Raw genomic sequence first — 18146 nt, 5'->3', positions numbered from 1 at the left:
AGGGAAGGGAAGGGAAGGGAAGGGAAGGGAAGGGAAGGGAAGGGAAGGGAAGGGAAGGGAAGGGAAGGGAAGGGAAGGGAAGGGAAGGGAAGGGAAGGGAAGGGAAGGGAAGGGAAGGGAAGGGAAGGGAAGGGAAGGGAAGGGAAGGGAAGGGAAGGGAAGGGAAGGAATTATTCTGATAGCAGCAGCCTGTGGTGATCTGTCTGTGGACAATACATTGATAAGGAGAGTTTATTATGTGCTCAGGACTTCAATAAAGCAATAATGAGCAGCAGTAACAGATTGCCAGAAGTTCCCAAAGCTCCTGCTCACAGAACTCTGCTGAAGGAGCCCCTGTGCCCCCCTGTGACCCAGCAGCAGCAGCAGTGGGGGAAGAGTGCGGAGCCAGACAGGGGCAAACACAGCTCTGCTTTGCTCTTGCTCAGGCCCTGCACTTTTCCCTGTTAAAGAATGAAGTGCTAACAGGTTGTTAAGGGTTATTTTCTATCTTTCTCAATTAAACTGGCCACCTTGGTCTGGTGTCCCTTCAGCCCACGGTCAGCTGAGATGCAGAAGCTGCCACAAGCCAGCCCTCATCCCAGAGCTGAGCTGGAGAAGGCAAATTTCACTTCCCAGGAAAAATTTAACTCCCTGAGCCACAATTTCCTGACAACACTCAACTCAAAGTTCACGTTTCTGCTCAGCTCAACACGACAGGGATCACAAACTGAACTCCCCCGGTGAACTGAGGCTGCACCAAGGACAGAGCTGGGCTTTAATAAAAACCAGCTCCTGTTTCAGAGGGGAAAGATTCACTCAGGAGGAGCTACAGAAGGGATCCAGGCTAAGAAATATTCCCCCCTCTGGAGACTGGGGCAGGGAAGGAGGAGATGTGAAAATGTTCCTTACCAGTTTGAAGTCTTGAATGCTGCAGATGAAATAGGGCGTGTTCGGCCGGCGACTTTCGATATAAACGCAATCTTTAAAAACACAAGATTTTAGAATAATGGGCATTAACTTCTGTGCCTCCAAGAAAGAACATAAAAACAGGATAAATTTAAATACAGCTTAAACTTTGAAAGAACCACCATTTCATTTGCATATTGTGTAATTTATTCTGAGTGTGATCTGAAAATAGAAACTATTTATGATGATAAATAAGGGAATAAACTGCATAAAAATTAACTTTGATTTGAATAGACATTTTGCTAGGAAAACAAAAAGAAAGGAATTTAAAGACCACTCTGGATTGAGTTAATAACAATGACCAGGTCACAGCCTATGAACCAGACCAAAATAAGAGAGGAAAGTAATCAGATTTTTCGTGGTCAGCTTGCCATTAAGAACCGAGCACTAACATATTTTCTCTTCTAATTGTGAAGAAAACCAAGGCAACCAATCACAGATGAAACACAGCAAACTTAAATTAGATTTACCTCAGGGAAGGCCTGCGCTTTCTCGAATTACATTTGACAAGACAGAAACACAGTAATTATTTTTGTTTGCTTTTGACAACTGGGCTCTCCAAGGCTGCTGGAACATAAGGTCTGTTGTATTCAAAACAGTCTTGGCAATAACTACAACAAAAGCAGTGCCCTCGGAATGAAAACACGGCACGGATGGGAGAGAAGTGCCTGATTAATGATCCTGACCTTGGAACTCAGCAAACTCACACAGCTTGCTAAACAGAAAGATGCCAGCCCCAAAGCCAAGCAAATATTGAAAGGACAGTCCTGGTGTCCCCTCTCACACACAGATAAAGAGCTGCTGTTCAAAACACAGGAGAGATCTTCCAGGAGCTGTTTTGGATTTCTACAGAAAATCTCAGAGTTTTACAAGACACCTTTCAAAGCAGAGTTCAATTCAATCCAGCTGACTGGGAAGCTCCAGCAATTTCACCTCATCCAAGTATTCCCCCAGCCCTGGTTCTCCCCGATTTCCTGGGCTGATCAGAGCATTTGGAGCAGTCCAGGATCGCAGTTAAAGCCAACATTCCCATCCTGTTCCCCTGCAGGAGCCCTCGGGATCCCTGGGGGTGCGTGGAAAGCTGCCCCATTTCAGACACACACAACACCACAACTCACGAGACCTTTTGGGCTTTTCCCCCTCGCTATCTCGGCTGTGCAAGGCTCATTTTGCAGAGTTTTATCAGGCAGCAGGCACAACAAACAGCCCAGCATCCCTGGGAGATGGCTGGCACAGAGTGAGGGATGTGGCATCTCCCATGGATAAAGATGGGCTCTGGGCTGCATTTGAGGGAGGCACTGCTGGCTGCCTGCCAAGCCCTAAAACAATAATGACATCCAGTTACGAGTCTCCAAAGCAAGAGAGGCCAGGCAGATAAGAAAAACAAGTTTATCCAGGTGCACAGCAATGCTGTGGATGATAGAAACTCGAAAGGTGCCCCCCCAGAAAAGGAGAGTATTTACAGATGCACGCTCATCAGCCACTCAAAACTCGCCATAAAGAGCAATTCCTTCCATTTACATCCATCCAATTCCATCCAAACAGCTTCCATGGGGACCCCAGAAAAGGAAAACTACATTAGCATTTTTCTAATATGCAACAAACCTGCAGAGATAAGATTTATGCCACTGAAAGCTACAGAATAGCCCCTTCCTCACCCTCAGCACACTGGAATGTGCCATTGCACCCTTTTTTCCACTGACCACACACTTCTGGAACAATTTCAGCTCTCCCTGCCTGCACAGAGCTTCTGCATAGGCTTACACAACTTCAGTCAAGTGTAATTTAATTTCTTTCACTGAAGACCAGCCGTCCTCACATGTTCCCCATTTGCCAGGAAACAAGAGCAAGGCTGAAGCCAGCAGGGATGGGGAAATGAGTGTGCTGCAAATTCCCCCTCTGGCTTTCCCCACAGGTAACACAAGCACCACCTGGGACAAGTTCAACATCTGATGTTGATGTTAAATCACAGAGTTCAGCACTGGCAAAGCAGCAAAAGCTCCGAAAGAAAATGAAATTAACCAAAAAAAACCCACCCAAAAATAAAACATATAAAGGGTTTTCCATAACCCTTGCAAAACAGAGTGAGGAAATGTTGAGTGCCCTGCACAGCCAGCGATTCCCTGCCTGTCTGCAGCCACGAGCTCACTTCCCTCTTTCGTGTAAAACGTCCCACTGGAGATGAAGCATTTCCCTGACACATGGTACAGAGTCATTCTGCCTTTGGGCTTGTGATATTCACCAGATGTGCCCTAGTTCTGAAGGGTTACATTGATATTCCCACACTAAAAGCTGCTTTTAAAATTAGAGCTTCGATGCATGGACATAAAAAATTCTCCTGGAAAAACAGCCCAACCAGCTCCATTTTCTGAGCCTTCAGCAGCTCAAAGGCCACAGTTTTTGTAGTAACCATCTTCACAATTAGAACCCTTTCATGTTTCACCTAATGAGTCAACACTTCCATCATCCCAGGAACAAAGCCGTAGGCTCTCTGTGCAGCTCTGCACTTCCACAGGGAGGATATTCCTTGAAAGCCTTTCTGAAGGAGCCATCCACAATCCCTCCCCAGCAGCTTTCACCAGCCCTGCATGTGAGTACAGACACGTACAAACCCCAAACTCCAGCTGTGGGCCAGCAACTGAAGGATATTTCCACTCCTGAATATTTATTATTATTTATTATTACGGAATATTTCTGTTCCTCCATCCTGGTGCCTGAGATGAAGAGGCTCAGTGGTCCCAGAGCCCTGAGGAAGCCTGAGCAGACAATCCTGGATCCTTCTCCTGCCAGATCCAGGGGAAGCCCAGGACCCTCCCTGTGGTTCAGGTGCCACAAGTGAAGTTAAGGAAGTTAAGGAAGTTAAAGAAGTTAAAGAAGTTAAAGAAGTGAAAGAAGTTAAAGAAGTGAAAGAAGTGAAAGAAGTGAAAGAAGTGAAAGAATTTAAATGCCAGCCCCCCCAGAACAGTTAAATGAGATTGGGAGCAGCAGCAGTCAGAGATACCTTCCAAAGGATCAGATTCAATGTTTGCAGCATTCAGTGAGTTCTAAAGGCTGAAATCTGAACTTGCCTGCATTCCAAGAGCAGGAAAATTGCCACAGCCTTGCACACAAAGGTCAGGCATGGAGACAAAGCTGCAGCAGCAGCAGGAACACCTTTGGCACGGGGGCTCAAACACAGCAACACAGCGAGGAGGGCGCTGGGAATGGCAAACACGTGCTCTGGACTCCAGCAATATTCCCAGTGCCAGGTAGGAGCCCAGCACTCGCCTCTCTTCCCCCATATGGCTGACAACAAACAAATTGCCAGGCTGATCTTGCAGTGGCACTGCCTGCTGAGCACATTCCAGGCAACGCTGCTGGCTCCCTGTCAGGGAACGACGAGCTCGAGCCCTGCTCTGCAATAAATGGTTCAACCAATTTACTGTGTTCATTTGAAGCTCACAGGAGTATTCCCAGTGCCTGGACTATAGTTCTTATTTGGCAAATGATTTTATTATAAACCGGTATCATAGTGAATCCATTTTCTTTAAGGGGTTTTGCTGCTGTTTAATGGACTGTCAGTATAATTTAGATTTCATCTATTTAAACTCATTCAAGCCTGGCTCCTGATTGTACAATAAATGGAACATATTTCTATTCAACAAAATTAATGACAGCTAATTGTACTCTGCAGTTCCCAATTTCATAAAAGCAACTGTTCTGCGGCTCAGGCCCCCAGCTACAACATTTCCCACACCAATTATTTTCCTGCACTTTTCAAGCATGTCCACAACAGTGCACAGTTCCCCTTGGAAGGTGCATTCACACATCCTGCGTTAAGAGACGTGGTACAAAGCAAACACCATTTCACACGCGGCTGTGCCACCAGAAATGCCAGGCTGCAAGCAAAGCCACGGCGGCTGCTCAGCCCCTGCCTCGTGCCAGGGGCTCCTCCTGCCTTGCAGGTGGTTTTTTCAATTAAACACATGAAAAGGGAGGAGGGGTGGGAATGAGAATCCAGGCTGATGAAAGAAATTAATTAAATAAGCAGTTAGTCTGAAGCTCCTCCTCTAGCAGCAGATAAGCTTTGCTGCACACAGACCATTTCTAACAGGTTTTTGCTGGCCTTTTGGGGCCACAGAAACTTCTGCTGGAGGTGCCACACTTGCCCCCAGCGCTTCTCAGTGATATTTCACAAATCCCCCTGTAGCCACTCACCTCCCAAAGCTCTTCATGGGCAACGTGGGAGACAAAAGGACAAACAGCACCAAAAATTCACCACATCACTACATGACCTCACTTGATCTATTTTAAACAGTCTCAAGCACACCAAGAGAGCTGGGAAATCTCTGCTATTCCCAAGCCCATCACAAACACCAAGTGCTTGCTTAACTCCTCTCCCTTTGCTGCCCTTATGATAATTAAAGTGTAACACACCCCAATACCTCATCAACACATGGATGGGCTTTATTTGTGTATCCTCAAGTAGAAAAATGAGAGCCATTCCCATTTCCCTACTGACCCATCACTTCACCTTCCTGAGCAGAGAGCAGCAGCCCCTCCCATCAGCTGCAGCCCTGAGCAGAGACCTGTCCAGAAGAGGAAAATGCGATGTGCCACCTGAGTGAGCAGGATTTGCACGGGATGCTGTGCTCCCAGCAGTGCAGCCCCAAACCCTGACACTCCTGAGGGAGCCCCACTCACTGCTGCCTGCCAGCTGAGAGCCACCTGCCATCACCCACTGAAAAATGACCTTCATGTTCCACAATAGCAAGCATCTTCTGAAAGGAAAGGTATTTTCCTGTTTGTAAATAGCTCTGAGAAGCCCTTCCTAGAGAACAGATCAGTGCAGCAGCTGTGAAGCTGAGCCTGCAGCACAAGTGTATTTATTTTGTTTCAGCACTTGTGTGGCGCCTTTCTTCTTCATTTTCAATCCTAATGATGAGGTCAGGATGGAAAACTGATGGTGAATCCACATCCCCAGAGCCCCACACCCAGCCCTGGGCACCCCAGCCCCTCTGAGCTGCTCTCTACCATTTATCCAGAGCCAAACAAAGCCAGAGGAATCCATTTGCCAGCTCAACCTTGATCTGCACTTAAGGCTCCATCTGTCAGGCCCCAGCAGCTGCCCTGGACACAGCAGTGCCTCCCCTGCTAGAAGGAAATGGGAACTCAGGAAATGTCTTTTTTTAACCCAGTCTGGCTCCTGTGTGCATTGCCAGCAGGGACAGAAGTTACCTCTGTGCATCAGGGGCTGACCTGGGCTCCTGTGCAGCCTCAATTATTTTCCACACTCAGTTTTGCTGCTCCACTCTGCACACTTCCATCAGCCTCAAAGAAAACCCTCCTGCCATGTTTTCATGCATTTTCTTAACCCTCCTGCCATGTTTTCATGTGTTTTCTTAACTCTCCTGACATGTTTTGACACTAATTCAGGCCCTCTCTCTAATGTTTTTCCTTCTTTTAATTACTGAAGGAGGAATGGGCAAAGAATGCATTTGTTTCCATTGAAACAAAAGTTTTGAAGATAGTATTTTCTAAAAAAAAAAGATTGCTAAGTTTTCCTCACAACTATTCACACACGCAGAAAAGTTGAAAGCAGTGGTGGAAGTGTGAAAAATGAGGGGACTTTTACAACCACGTGAAGCAGTGCAGCTCCTAAGGTTACTCTATTTACAGCAGCTGAAAGTCTGCCACTGAATTATTTCAACAATCTCCTATCACAATGATAACAGACTTTGAAAAGAGGAGGAAAATACAGATTGCACCCTCCTAGAACACATGCTCCTATCAACTACAGAGCTTCTGAGGGAGGAGAAGACCACACGTGCAAAAACACATCACAAACCTGCTCAACCCACACAACATGCACAGAACAGCAGGATGGCCAAAGACTTCCTAAAATTACAAAGTACAGCTGAAAGAATACTTTCCTTGTGCTTCTTCCTTGTGCCCAAGCAATAAATTAAAACTAAAACCTCCCAGAAAATAATTGACTTTCCTCCTTCCAGCCTCAACAGCCCAAAATACACTTGCCAGAACTCCAAAGCTTATAGAAAGAAATCCTCTTTGTATTATGTGTATTTTTATATTGAATTCTGATTCTTTCTCAGGATTTTCTCAGCACCTGCAGTCCCACACCTCAGTCCTGCCCACTGGGAGCTGCTGCCCAGCTCACCCAGCACTCATCTGGAAAATGCAAAATGCTCCAAAGCAGCAGCCAGCAAGGGCCAAGTGCAAGATGTGACTTTGCTGTCACTGTGGCTCACTGGTGTGTCCCCCTGGCCCCCAGCACTGCCCACATTGCTGATGGGCAGGGCAGTGTTTCACCCAGCCTCACCTCCCTGCTGGGCTCTTGGTGCATCCACTGATGTCACTGCAGAAACACATCCTCCTAAACCCTTGGAATTCCTGCAGATCCTTTTCAATGTTTCTATGTAGGCAGAGCAATTGATATTGTCCCCAGCTGCAGGTGACAGTCACCTGCTCTGCCCAGGCTCTCACCCAGCACTGCAGCTGCCACCACAGCAGCACCAAAATCCCCATTCCAAGCCTTTCATTCACTAATAGCCCTTCCTGAGCTGGATTTTGGCAAAAGCCAGTGGCATAGAAGGGATCAGTCCACGTGGGAAATGGAAGGAAAATCAGCATTAAATGATCGAACTGAAATCCAAGAGGAGGGGAAAAAATAACTCTTGGTCTTAACTCTCTTTCATTGTCATCTCCCTATGCTAAGAAAGCCTAAAGCAAATTTGAATATAAACTGTGCAACAAAAATTAATCCTACTCCAACAGGCTTTCTGACAACAGCAAGTTGAGAACTGTGAAGGGAAAAAAAAAAGAAGGAAAACCCCAGAGATTAGATTTGGAAGGAAACAGGAGGGAGGTTGTGGAAACTGAGAGGACAGATGGGGAACTGGGCCAACAAGCTTTTAGGATAGGCCTGTGTGATTTCCAGCAAAGTAGAGAAGATTAATTGCACAGTGTTGTCTAAGCCCTACTCAATTCTTTTTAATACATTATTTAAAGCTGTGCACGCATTCATTATATCTATGCAAATTAATAAGAGCAGTATTTACATGGTAACAATACAGTGAAACCTTTCACTCGAAAAAAATTCAATGATCTTGATTATCTGTTTATTTACAGTTTATTTGCTATTACTCCAATACAGCTGCTGAGCTCAGCACAGGAGAAAAAGCAGAATTAAGTGCTGGATTAAGTACTCTACAGCAATGGGATAAACACAGAATGAAATTTTAACCAAGAAATGCAGACCTTGAACTTTCCTCTCTATCAGATGAGAGCACTTAAGAGAAAGAATCAAATGATTGGAAAGGATTTCCTGTCCTTAAAGCCCAGAGGATGTAAGCTGAAGACAGTATCCCTTCTGCACACACCTTTAATTTTCATCTTTCTAATCCTTGCTGTGTCTCATTAATTTAAACTCTCTAATCCCTCTTAAAATTTATGTAATTTGCAGCCTTTGCCACAAATGCATCTCCCTGTACGTAAAGAGCTGGGAGAGCTCCTTCTGTAATGGATGCTAATATTGCTTTAGAACACCTCCAGCACAGGGATGTGTACTCAAGATCTCCCTCCTGATAAGAAATTACCTTTAAAATCAAATTTAAAAATGGGTCTATCCAGTTAAGGCTTCAGCCGTGCTCAGGTCCCTCCTGAGCTGAGCTCATGTTTGTTCTCATCACTCTCAGCACTTTCCAAGGCAAGTTTTACAACAGCACAAAGAGCCAACACAACAGAAAAGTTTCAATGCCAGGGTATGTCTCTCACACTGATTACTATCAACAAAATGTAAAATTTAATAAGCAGGGGTTGCAGAAGAGTTACAAAATATCCCCATTATCACAAACAGGACGGCTTTTCCTGGACAAACTCCTCCAGATCAGCCAGAGCCACTGCTCCATCCTACTACAGGATAAAACTGAGAGCACAAACTGATTTCCCATCTTGATTTTAAGCAAACTCTTTTTGCAATAAAGCCAGTGTATCACATTGTACTCCTGGGCCCACACAACAGCTGTTCTCAACAGATTCTGAATTATTTTTCATCCTCTGACACTGAAAATCAGATTGCCACCAAAGCTGACGCTTCCGCAGGCTCCCAGTTGCCGCTGCTCAAAAACAAATATTACTCAAATATTACTGACACCATGGCAAAACCAGCTCCTTTGCAGTGATGGATGAAATGAGCTGAAATAGAAGCTGAAGCATTTCAGGAGAGAAGCTGTTCTGACTGATGCTGGCAGAGCTAAGTGGAAGACAGACTGCTGAAGGCTCCTGTGGAAGGAGGAGGAGGAGGATGAGAGCAGCACCCAGCAGCTGTCCCCAGGCACAGCCTGAGCCCTGACAGCCCCCAGGGCTGGATGCAGCACCCAACCATTCCCACCCTTGCTGGGAGATTGCTGTGCTGAGCTGTGCAGCACCTCAGGGACACCCCAGAGGGATGGGACCCCTCTCTGCTCCCTGCTCCCAGCCTGAAGCCATCTCTGCTTCAGCCCTGCACTGCAGGAACATGAACCTGCCAGGGCTCCCCCATTGCCAAACACAGCCCAACACAGCCACAGCTCGTGGGGAACCAGCTCCCAGCAGCGCTTGTCAGGTGCTGTGCACACAGACTGGGAAGTTTGCACTCAAAAAAAGGAAACTGGGTAATCTCACTGCAAGTGCAGCTTGAGGAAAACATCCCCTGGCAGCAGCCACAGGTTAGACCTTGCAACCTTACATGAGACCCTAAAATCTTCCTGTGAACTTGGCAGTAATTGAGGCACATCCAAGGCACCCAGAGCACACTGCAAGCTCCTGCTGCTGTCCCCAAAACCATCCCTGATTCCAGCACTGGGAATCACTGGGAATCACACTGATCCCAGCACTGGGAATCACTGGGAATCACACTGATCCCAGCAATGGGAATCACTGGGAATCACACTGATCCCAGCAATGGGAATCACTGGGAATCACACTGATCCCAGCACTGGGAATCACTGGGAATCACACTGATCCCAGCACTGGGAATCACACTGATCCCAGCAATGGGAATCACTGGGAATCACACTGATCCCAGCACTGGGAATCACACTGATCCCAGCAATGGGAATCACTGGGAATCACACTGATCCCAGCAATGGGAATCACTGGGAATCACACTGATCCCAGCAATGGGAATCACTGGGAATCACACTGATCCCAGCACTGGGAATCACTGGGAATCACACTGATTCCAGCACTGGGAATCACTGGGAATCACACTGATCCCAGCACTGGGAATCACTGGGAATCACACTGATCCCAGCCCAGCAGCTGGGCACAGGCACAGCCATTAACCAGGGGTGAAACCAGCACAACAGCAGATGAGAGCCTCAGTCATCTGGGTCATATTACACAGAGAACAGGAGCAGAGCTCTCCAAAGCAATCAGAGATTCCCAGAAAAGCTTGCCAGAAAGGCTGAAGATGTCTCCACATCCCCCCAGCTCCAAAGTGGGAGTGAAGCATTTAATGCATCATCCAGTTTAGTTCCCAAACTCCCAGGGACAGAGATTCCATATGATACACACATAATTAATGCAGTAGAAAGCAAAGAGGGTGGCTCTTTTCCAAAGGGGACCTAAGTTCATTCCCACAAGTCAGATACCACAAGATAGAGCCAGAAGCTTCCCATGCACACCCACGTTTGTCTGCAAGGGAAAGGCTGCAGCCTCCTCCAGGCCAGGGATGATTGCAGCTCCCAGGAGCACAGTGCTGGCTGCAGCCTGCCTGGCAGCTCTGGGGCACGAGGACTTCCAGAGGAAACACCAAATCTGAGTTCCTGACACCAAATCTGAGTTCCTGACACCAAATCTGAGTTTCTTACATCAAATCAGAGTTCCTGACACCAAATCAGAGTTCCTGACACCAAATCTGAGTTTCTGACACCAAATCTCAGTTTCTTACACCAAATCTCAGTTTCTTACACCAAATCTGAGTTTCTCACACCAAATCAGTTTCTCACACCAAATCTGAGTTTCTCACACCAAATCTCAGTTTCTTACACCAAATCAGAGTTTCTCACACCAAATCTGAGTTTCTCACACCAAATCTGAGTTTCTCACACCAAATCTGAGTTTCTCACACCAAATCTGAGTTTCTCACACCAAATCAGAGTTTCTCACACCAAATCAGAGTTTCTCACACCAAATCAGAGTTTCTCACACCAAATCAGAGTTTCTCACACCAAATCAGAGTTTCTTACCTCCAGGCCTGTACACGACGTCGTCCTCGGTGATGAAGGACGTTATCTCGCCGTTGTCGGTTCTCTCGTAGCGGGATTTCTTCTTGGGGGGTTTCTTTTTGCTCTTCTTGGTGGACTCCTCGGTGGTGGCACTGTTGTTGTCGTTGTCCTCATCCTCGCTGTGGTCGCTCTCCGCGTAGTTCTTGGCGCCTCCCTCCAAGGTGCAGCTGCGCCGGGGCCGCGAGTTCTCGCTCTCCCTCGCCTTGTCCCTCTTGTCCCGCTCCTTGTCCCGGTCCCGGTCCCTGTCCTTCTCTTTGTCTTTCTCCTTGTCCGCTGTCATGATTCGCCACGTGCCTTCTTCTGTCCTCTCACGGCTGGGCCTCCGTGAAAGGTAGACAGTGAGCCTGGGCTTCAGTCTTCTGAATTTCTCACTCAAAGCCAGGAAAAATTCAACCACTCCAACAACCCCAGCGTTTTAAAAAGGTTCTTGAAGAGGTGAGGGGAGAGAAAGAGGGAAAAAGCCCATGTTAGTATTCCAAATTCCTTCAATTCCTGAAGATAAAAATTAAAACCCGATAAAATCCGACATCCTAAAGCAATTCAGGAAAGCACAAACAGTAAAATACAAAGGAGCCTTTTGAAAGCTTCACAGAAATGGTAACTTCAGTGTCTGCAAATGTTTGAAGCTACCTCCATCCTCAAAAAAGATCCCTTGACTCCTTAAAGAAATTCTTCAGTTCCCTGCAGACACATAATAACTTCTAGGATGGGGAGTGCTCACTGAGAACGGGTGTCCTTTATACCAGCAGCTCACAGGGAGTGCAAAACACAAACCCCAGAAAACATTTAAGAAAGGACAAGGGCAAAGAGGAAGAGTGTCCAGCTTTTAGCTGGAAGCAAATGAGGGAGTTCAGCAAATGGCTGTATTGTTTTACATCTCAGCACCACTCACAAACCATGCCCTACAAAGCTGGTACAGGGTAAGGGATGCCATCTGCCACTTCCAGGGCAATCTGTTAGCAAGTCCTGCCCCTACCCTGCTTTTCCAAAAATAGAGCTAACCTGTAATCCACAGATTACAGGAATTAATTAATTGAAACCAAACCACAGTAGTTACCACTGCTCTAATGAAATCTGCTTTTTCCATAAAAACTGGACTTTCCACGAAAGGAGGATATTTCAAAAAGGAGGCATTCAACTCCCAAAGATAAATTATCCTTTTTTCCCCCCCTAATTCACCAATAATGCTGAATCTGCCCACATCCAATTCCTAAGTTTCCAGGAAGCTGCTACGTGGTGCAACTCAAAATTAGCCCACGGTGTAGAATGTCTCAAAGGCAGGGACCCGAGAGCATTGATTGTTCATGCATTAAGCTTTTGAAACCACATCAGAGAAGGAAAAAGGCTGGTTTATTTTTGAGGAGTCAGCTGAGGAGTCCCTGATCCCGTGCACTGGAAATTCCTTCAGTCCTACACAAAGCTCAGCCCTCAATATTGCTGTGGCTGTGGCAGCAGGAGCAGCAGGAGAGACAAATTGCTGTTTGTGCTGCAGCTGAGGCTGTGCTGGGCTCTGTCAGGCAGGGAGATGATGATGATGATGATGCTGTGTGCCCCTCCCAGGCTGCCAGGATCCTCAGGGGATGTGATGGAGCTGCACTCAACACCACAGCGAAGCTGGCAGCTGCCAGGGACTGCTCAGAGCTCCAAGGGATTCTTACCAATGATTCTTACATTTCCAGAGGCGAGGGAATTCCCCAGCAGCAAAACTTGGGGGTTTTTATTGCTGTCCTCTAGCACAGCTGCAGCACGAGCACCTTCCTGTGACTGCCAAGTGCAAAATGTCCATTCTTTTTTGTCTTTACATCATTTCCAATTTAAAAAATCCCCATCAGTCACCATTTCATTATTGAGGATGGGCAGTAAATGACAGAAAGAGCAGGTTTGAAACCTGGCCAGCTCCAGGGCTTCTCCTTGAAACCTCGAGATGAAAAGCTAAGAAGGTGCCAACCACCCCACACCTCTAAACTTAAAGACAAAATGATTTTAAAGTTCCTGTCTTAAGGACAAATAAAAAAGTTGATTAGTAACTGTCAGATGATGCATCCATATTTATTCTACCTCCATCTGAAACGCTCTGAGCTCCACCTTTCATTGTCCAAGCCTCAAGGAGCCAGAGCTGTGCAAACATTTCTGAGAAAGCCACAATTCCAGTGCAGGCTGCTCCTTGCTAAACTTCCATTTGAAAGCAGAGCTCAAGTGAAGCACTGAGTCTGTGCTGAGGCCACATCAAACACAGAGTCTCACCCCAAACCCTGCTGTGCTGTGCCCATCCTGCCAGGAGAGCCAGGGCTGGCTGCAGTGCTGGAAACCCTGCAGGACCCCAATTCTGCCATCAGAGCTGCAGGGCTAAACCCTGGCTGCTCCCTCAGATTAGATTCAAACAAAGTACTTCAGTCTTTTTATTACAAGTCCAATTATTAGGGGGATGTTTTTTCCCTGGCTTTATCTTCTTTGCACAACACCGTTCTGCATAGAGGAGTAACACTGAATAAACAAACACCGTGTTCAGATTATTTCATTTACTGGAGGGCTGTGCAAGAAGCAGTGTGTGCCACACTTTGCTCAGTCTGTTCAGCTGTGAAATTTCCACTCAAATGGCCACTTTCCTCCCAGCTCCCATTTCAGAGGATCCAATAAAAAAATAATTTTCACAGCCATTGCTTTCTTACTTAAATATATCGCATTTCCAAGACTATTTCAGTCCAAATACTCAACTTCAAAGATTTTGCAGGATTAAACCAACATCCATGAAGCACTGAGTACTCCTGCCTAAGAATAAAGCAGCTCCATAACGTTCAGAGTAGCTGTAACAGGGAAAAAAACCACATCTCACACGTTCTTTCTTCACCCACCACGGAAGCTGCTACAAATTCAGTGTGCAGCCTGTTCACTGCTCACCAACACGTGAGCCCTGTGAAAACTCATCTGCTGACTCAACATCACTCACCAGCCACAGCTGCTGAGTGGGCTCAGCGCTTGTGCCGCTCTCTGGGCGATCATGAATGAACACAGCACCCAAAAACCTCCCCCACGGAACCTGGGCAGCCTTTTCTCTGCTCCCTGAAGCCATCACACAGAGCCTGGGGCAGGGCAGGCTCACTGCAAACCTGGAGTGCTCCTGGTGAACTCCCTGCCCTGGCTTTCTGCTCCTCCTTCTGTCTGCACCGAAGCCCAGCAAAGCAGCTGCTTCTGTCATTCTGCTGCAGCAAACAGGGGCTGCAGAACTGCCTTCCACAGGAGATCCCTGCTCCTTCCACGGGGAATTCACCCCACAAGGAGCCATGTCAGCTAAAAGGGGAAAAATCACCTTACAGCAGCTGGCTGGGAGAACAGCCTCCCTCCTGTGTTTTGTGCTCAATGCAAGTTGAAACACCTGAGGAAAATCCTTAACTTCACTGCAATCACACTCTAAGACCTCCTTGTTGTTATTTTTTAACTCGAGCCTCAGGATATGGCCATTTCTCCAAGTAAGTTTATTACATGCACTCTGGGATAACTTTCTTTATCTCCACCCACTCTGTTATTGGACTTGCAAGGTATTTTTTATCTTAAATTGTTTAGAGATCAAACATGAGCCAAAAATGTGTTTGCAGAGTCACTCACTAAAGTCTCCTGTTCTCTGCTTTGTAGCAGAAAATGCAGATACTGACAACTTCCCATCATATTCCAATGTTGGTGCTCTTGTTAAAATGCTCAGGCCTCCAGTGATGAGGAAATGAGAACCTCCCACCAGGATTTTAGAGAAATCCAGCAGGCACAATTTAACCTTTAACTTCATCTAATCTGAAGTGCAGAAGTTCATAATCATTATTTTCAACTGATCATTTCCCCATATTCACCTGGTTTTGTTTCCACCTTCCCCCAGGATTTTGAATCTAGTTCAAATTAAAGTTTGAACCTTTTTTTCAGCCACAAAACCCTTCTCACACTGCAACCCCAGCGTGGAGAGGAGGAGATTGCTGCTCCCACAAGTTACTCTGTCTGTACACCTGGAACCCCCTGTCAGAGCAAAAGGCACATATAGCACCACTCTGCACATTAAGTACTTAAACCTCTTAACCAGAATTAAAGAGTCAGGTTTTAAAGATAATGTGAAAGCAAGTCCAGCAGAAATGCTACAAGACTGTAACAGGAAGGCATCTAAAAATGCAGGGCAACTAAAAATATGGAGAAGAGCTTCTTTTTCTTATTTAAGCTAGACAGATAAATCTTCTAACAAGATTTGTTTGGTCATGTGTAACCAGCCTTAATAAACACAACAGGACCATTCTTCTGTAAGCTTTTAGTCTCATATTGCCAGATAAAAAGGCACTGTTTTCAGCAAATGCCAGATTAAAGGAACTATGTGCTGCCAGTGCTAGAGTTCCTGCCACGAAGCTTTTCTAATTTTGATGTCAAGGAAGAATTTTAGCTCATGTAAGTGCAAGGGATTAAAACTAAAAACCAAAGAAAAAAAAAAAGGGGGGGGGGGGGGGGTTGGAACAGAGAAAACAGCCCATAATGGTTTCCCCATATATTTATAAGGTTTTAAGAACTACTTTAAGAAAAGCTTTGAGATCATTTGTGAAAAATAACCCCAGTAAGTCGAAGATGAAGGAAAGGAAATCTCAGCTGCCAGAGAGAGAAGAGCTGAGCTGCAGGAGCCCAGGAGCTGTGAGCAGGGGAGCTCCCACACTGATCCCAGCTCCCTGATAAAGCTCATTTACCAGGGGAGCCACACACCTTTAACCTTCAGCTTTCAGGAAGGACTGGCAACATCTGCCAGCAACTTTCTCCTACATTCTTTCCCTATCGCCTGTTTGCCATGGAAAATATGAGCTGCAGATATTCAGAGGGACCAAGTACATTGAGAGCTCATGGGGGATATTCCCTCAGAATATTCCCACTCCCAGGGGCCATTCCTCATCCCCACATCCCTCAGAATATTCCCACTCCCAGGGGCCATTCCTCATCCCCACATCCCTCAGAATATTCCCACTCCCAGGGGCCATTCCTCATCCCCACATCCCTCAGAATATTCCCACTCCCAGGGGCCATTCCTCATCCCCCCATCCCTCAGAATATTCCCACTCCCAGGGGCCATTCCTCATCCCCACATCCCTCAGAATATTCCCCACTCCCAGGGGCCATTCCTCATCCCCACATCCCTCAGAACATTCCCACTCCCAGGGGCCATTCCTCATCCCCACATCCCTCAGAATATTCCCACTCCCAGGGGCCATTCCTCATCCCCACATCCCTCAGAATATTCCCACTCCCAGGGGCCATTCCTCATCCCCACATCCCTCAGAATATTCCCACTCCCAGGGACCATTCCTCATCCCGAATTTCCAGGCACAGTGCTCCCAACAGCACAGCCAGCAGCTGCAGGCTGAGGGTAAACTCACACACAGCAGAGCAGGGGAGAAAAACAAAACTAACAGGAAAAAAACAAGAAAAAAGGAAAAGGGAATACAGCAGGAGTTTTATCCCACTACTCTTGGACAGATTTTTATTGTTGGGGTGAGATTTTACTAAAGACACTCGCCCCAACTTTGAAAATTCAGATCCTGCTGGGTTTACCTCCAGACTTTTCCAAGCAACCACCACACACAGAGCCAAAACACAGATCTCTCCCTGCCAGTAGTGCACAGAATAAACTTCTTCCCTGTAACATGAATGCCCCAGCCAGTAAAAATGTCCATTTTCCTCCTCTGCTCTGTGCCAATCCTGCTGGTGCCCAGTGGGTGTTGAAGGGGTCCCAATGCCTATTCTGGAATGCTCAGGGGACAGGTCTGGGACCCTCCTGGGAAGAAGATTTGCTTAAAATCTTAAAAAGCTCTCAGGAGTGTCTCTGGTGATTTATGTGCCTCTTATCAGCTGTCTCCCTTATCTCCTTCCCTGGTGTTTGGAGTTTGTGACACAAGCAGAGCCCTGGAAGGCTGTGGCCAGCTCTGGTCACTGTGAGGAATGTTTTCACAGCCCACACCATTAATTGCACAAAATTAAAGAGTGTTTGCTGCCTCTGAAGTGCTCTGTGCCCATGGTGCCAGGGGCAGCCGTGCTCCATCAGCCCCCTGAGTTGGGAGCTCACAGCTCCAGGTGTTTCCCATGCCAGGCAGTGACCTCTCCTTCCCCCTGCTGCTTCCCCAGCCTGAGCTGAGCAAAGCAAACAGGAGATCTCACATTTCTGAGGCACATCTCAGCTCCCAGAGCCCCTGCACATCCCACCCACCCCAGCACAGCCCTGCCCAGGACGGTGGCACCGCTCCCAAACCCACATCAACCCAGAGATGTGCAGGCTCACAGCTCAGATCCTAAATCCCTCTCTTCAACACAGCCCTGATGCTACACAGAGAACAGGGGAAGAGTGGCAAAGCAAGATTTCCCAGGGCAAAACCACCCCTGTATTTATGGAGAGAAGTGCCAGGTTATTTGGTGCATTTTCACATTTTCAAGAGGAAATTGCCAGGGAAGTATCAGGCAGCCATGAGGATTTTTAAGGATAGGCATGGTAAAGACCCAAGACAGCAAAGCAACTTTTCCCTTTGTGTTATTCTAATGGGCACAGGGAGGACAAGCAGAACAACTTTCTATTTTTGTGGGAGGTCAAAAATTCAGTGAGGACTGAGAGCAAAATTCTACAAGAGTCAGCTCTGACCACAGAGCAGACTGAAGGGCTGGGGATGAGATTTGGAGTGAATATATCAGCTCCTACCTCCTCCCAGAATGGATGGATGGGCAATTTATGCCCCACATCCACAACAGCAGTGTGACAACACCTGCTTTTAGACAGTTTTACACACAGGCTCCCATAAAATTAATGTCATCCCAAATAAGCCACATTTTCCCTCCACACTGGTCCAAGAGCAGCAACATAAAATCAATACAGTTTCAAAAAGTTTCTGCACTGCCAAAATTAGCAGATGAATGAGCTACACTTTCTATTCTATT

At 46.7% G+C, this 18146-nt stretch overlaps 1 protein-coding gene across 5 annotated transcripts in view; it reads right to left on the bottom strand.

Moving 5' to 3' along the window:
- The window catches only part of RERE (arginine-glutamic acid dipeptide repeats), a 183329-nt gene that overhangs the window by 113958 nt on the left and 51225 nt on the right, over positions 1-18146 (bottom strand). For all 5 annotated transcript variants that reach the window (XM_058854960.1, XM_058854959.1, XM_058854958.1 and 2 more), the window contains exons 2-3: positions 11175-11639; positions 889-959 (exon numbers count right to left, since the gene is read on the bottom strand). In XM_058854960.1, coding sequence (XP_058710943.1) covers positions 889-959; positions 11175-11493 — 390 coding nt within the window. In that variant the 5' untranslated portion in view covers positions 11494-11639. The remainder of the gene's footprint in view (positions 1-888; positions 960-11174; positions 11640-18146) is intronic.

The sequence above is a fragment of the Poecile atricapillus genome, chromosome 22, assembly GCF_030490865.1.
Source record: "Poecile atricapillus isolate bPoeAtr1 chromosome 22, bPoeAtr1.hap1, whole genome shotgun sequence".
Classification (NCBI taxonomy): Eukaryota; Metazoa; Chordata; class Aves; order Passeriformes; family Paridae; genus Poecile; species Poecile atricapillus.
The sequence above is the reverse complement of the archived record's forward strand: the minus strand, read 5'-3'. Positions and strand labels throughout refer to the sequence as shown.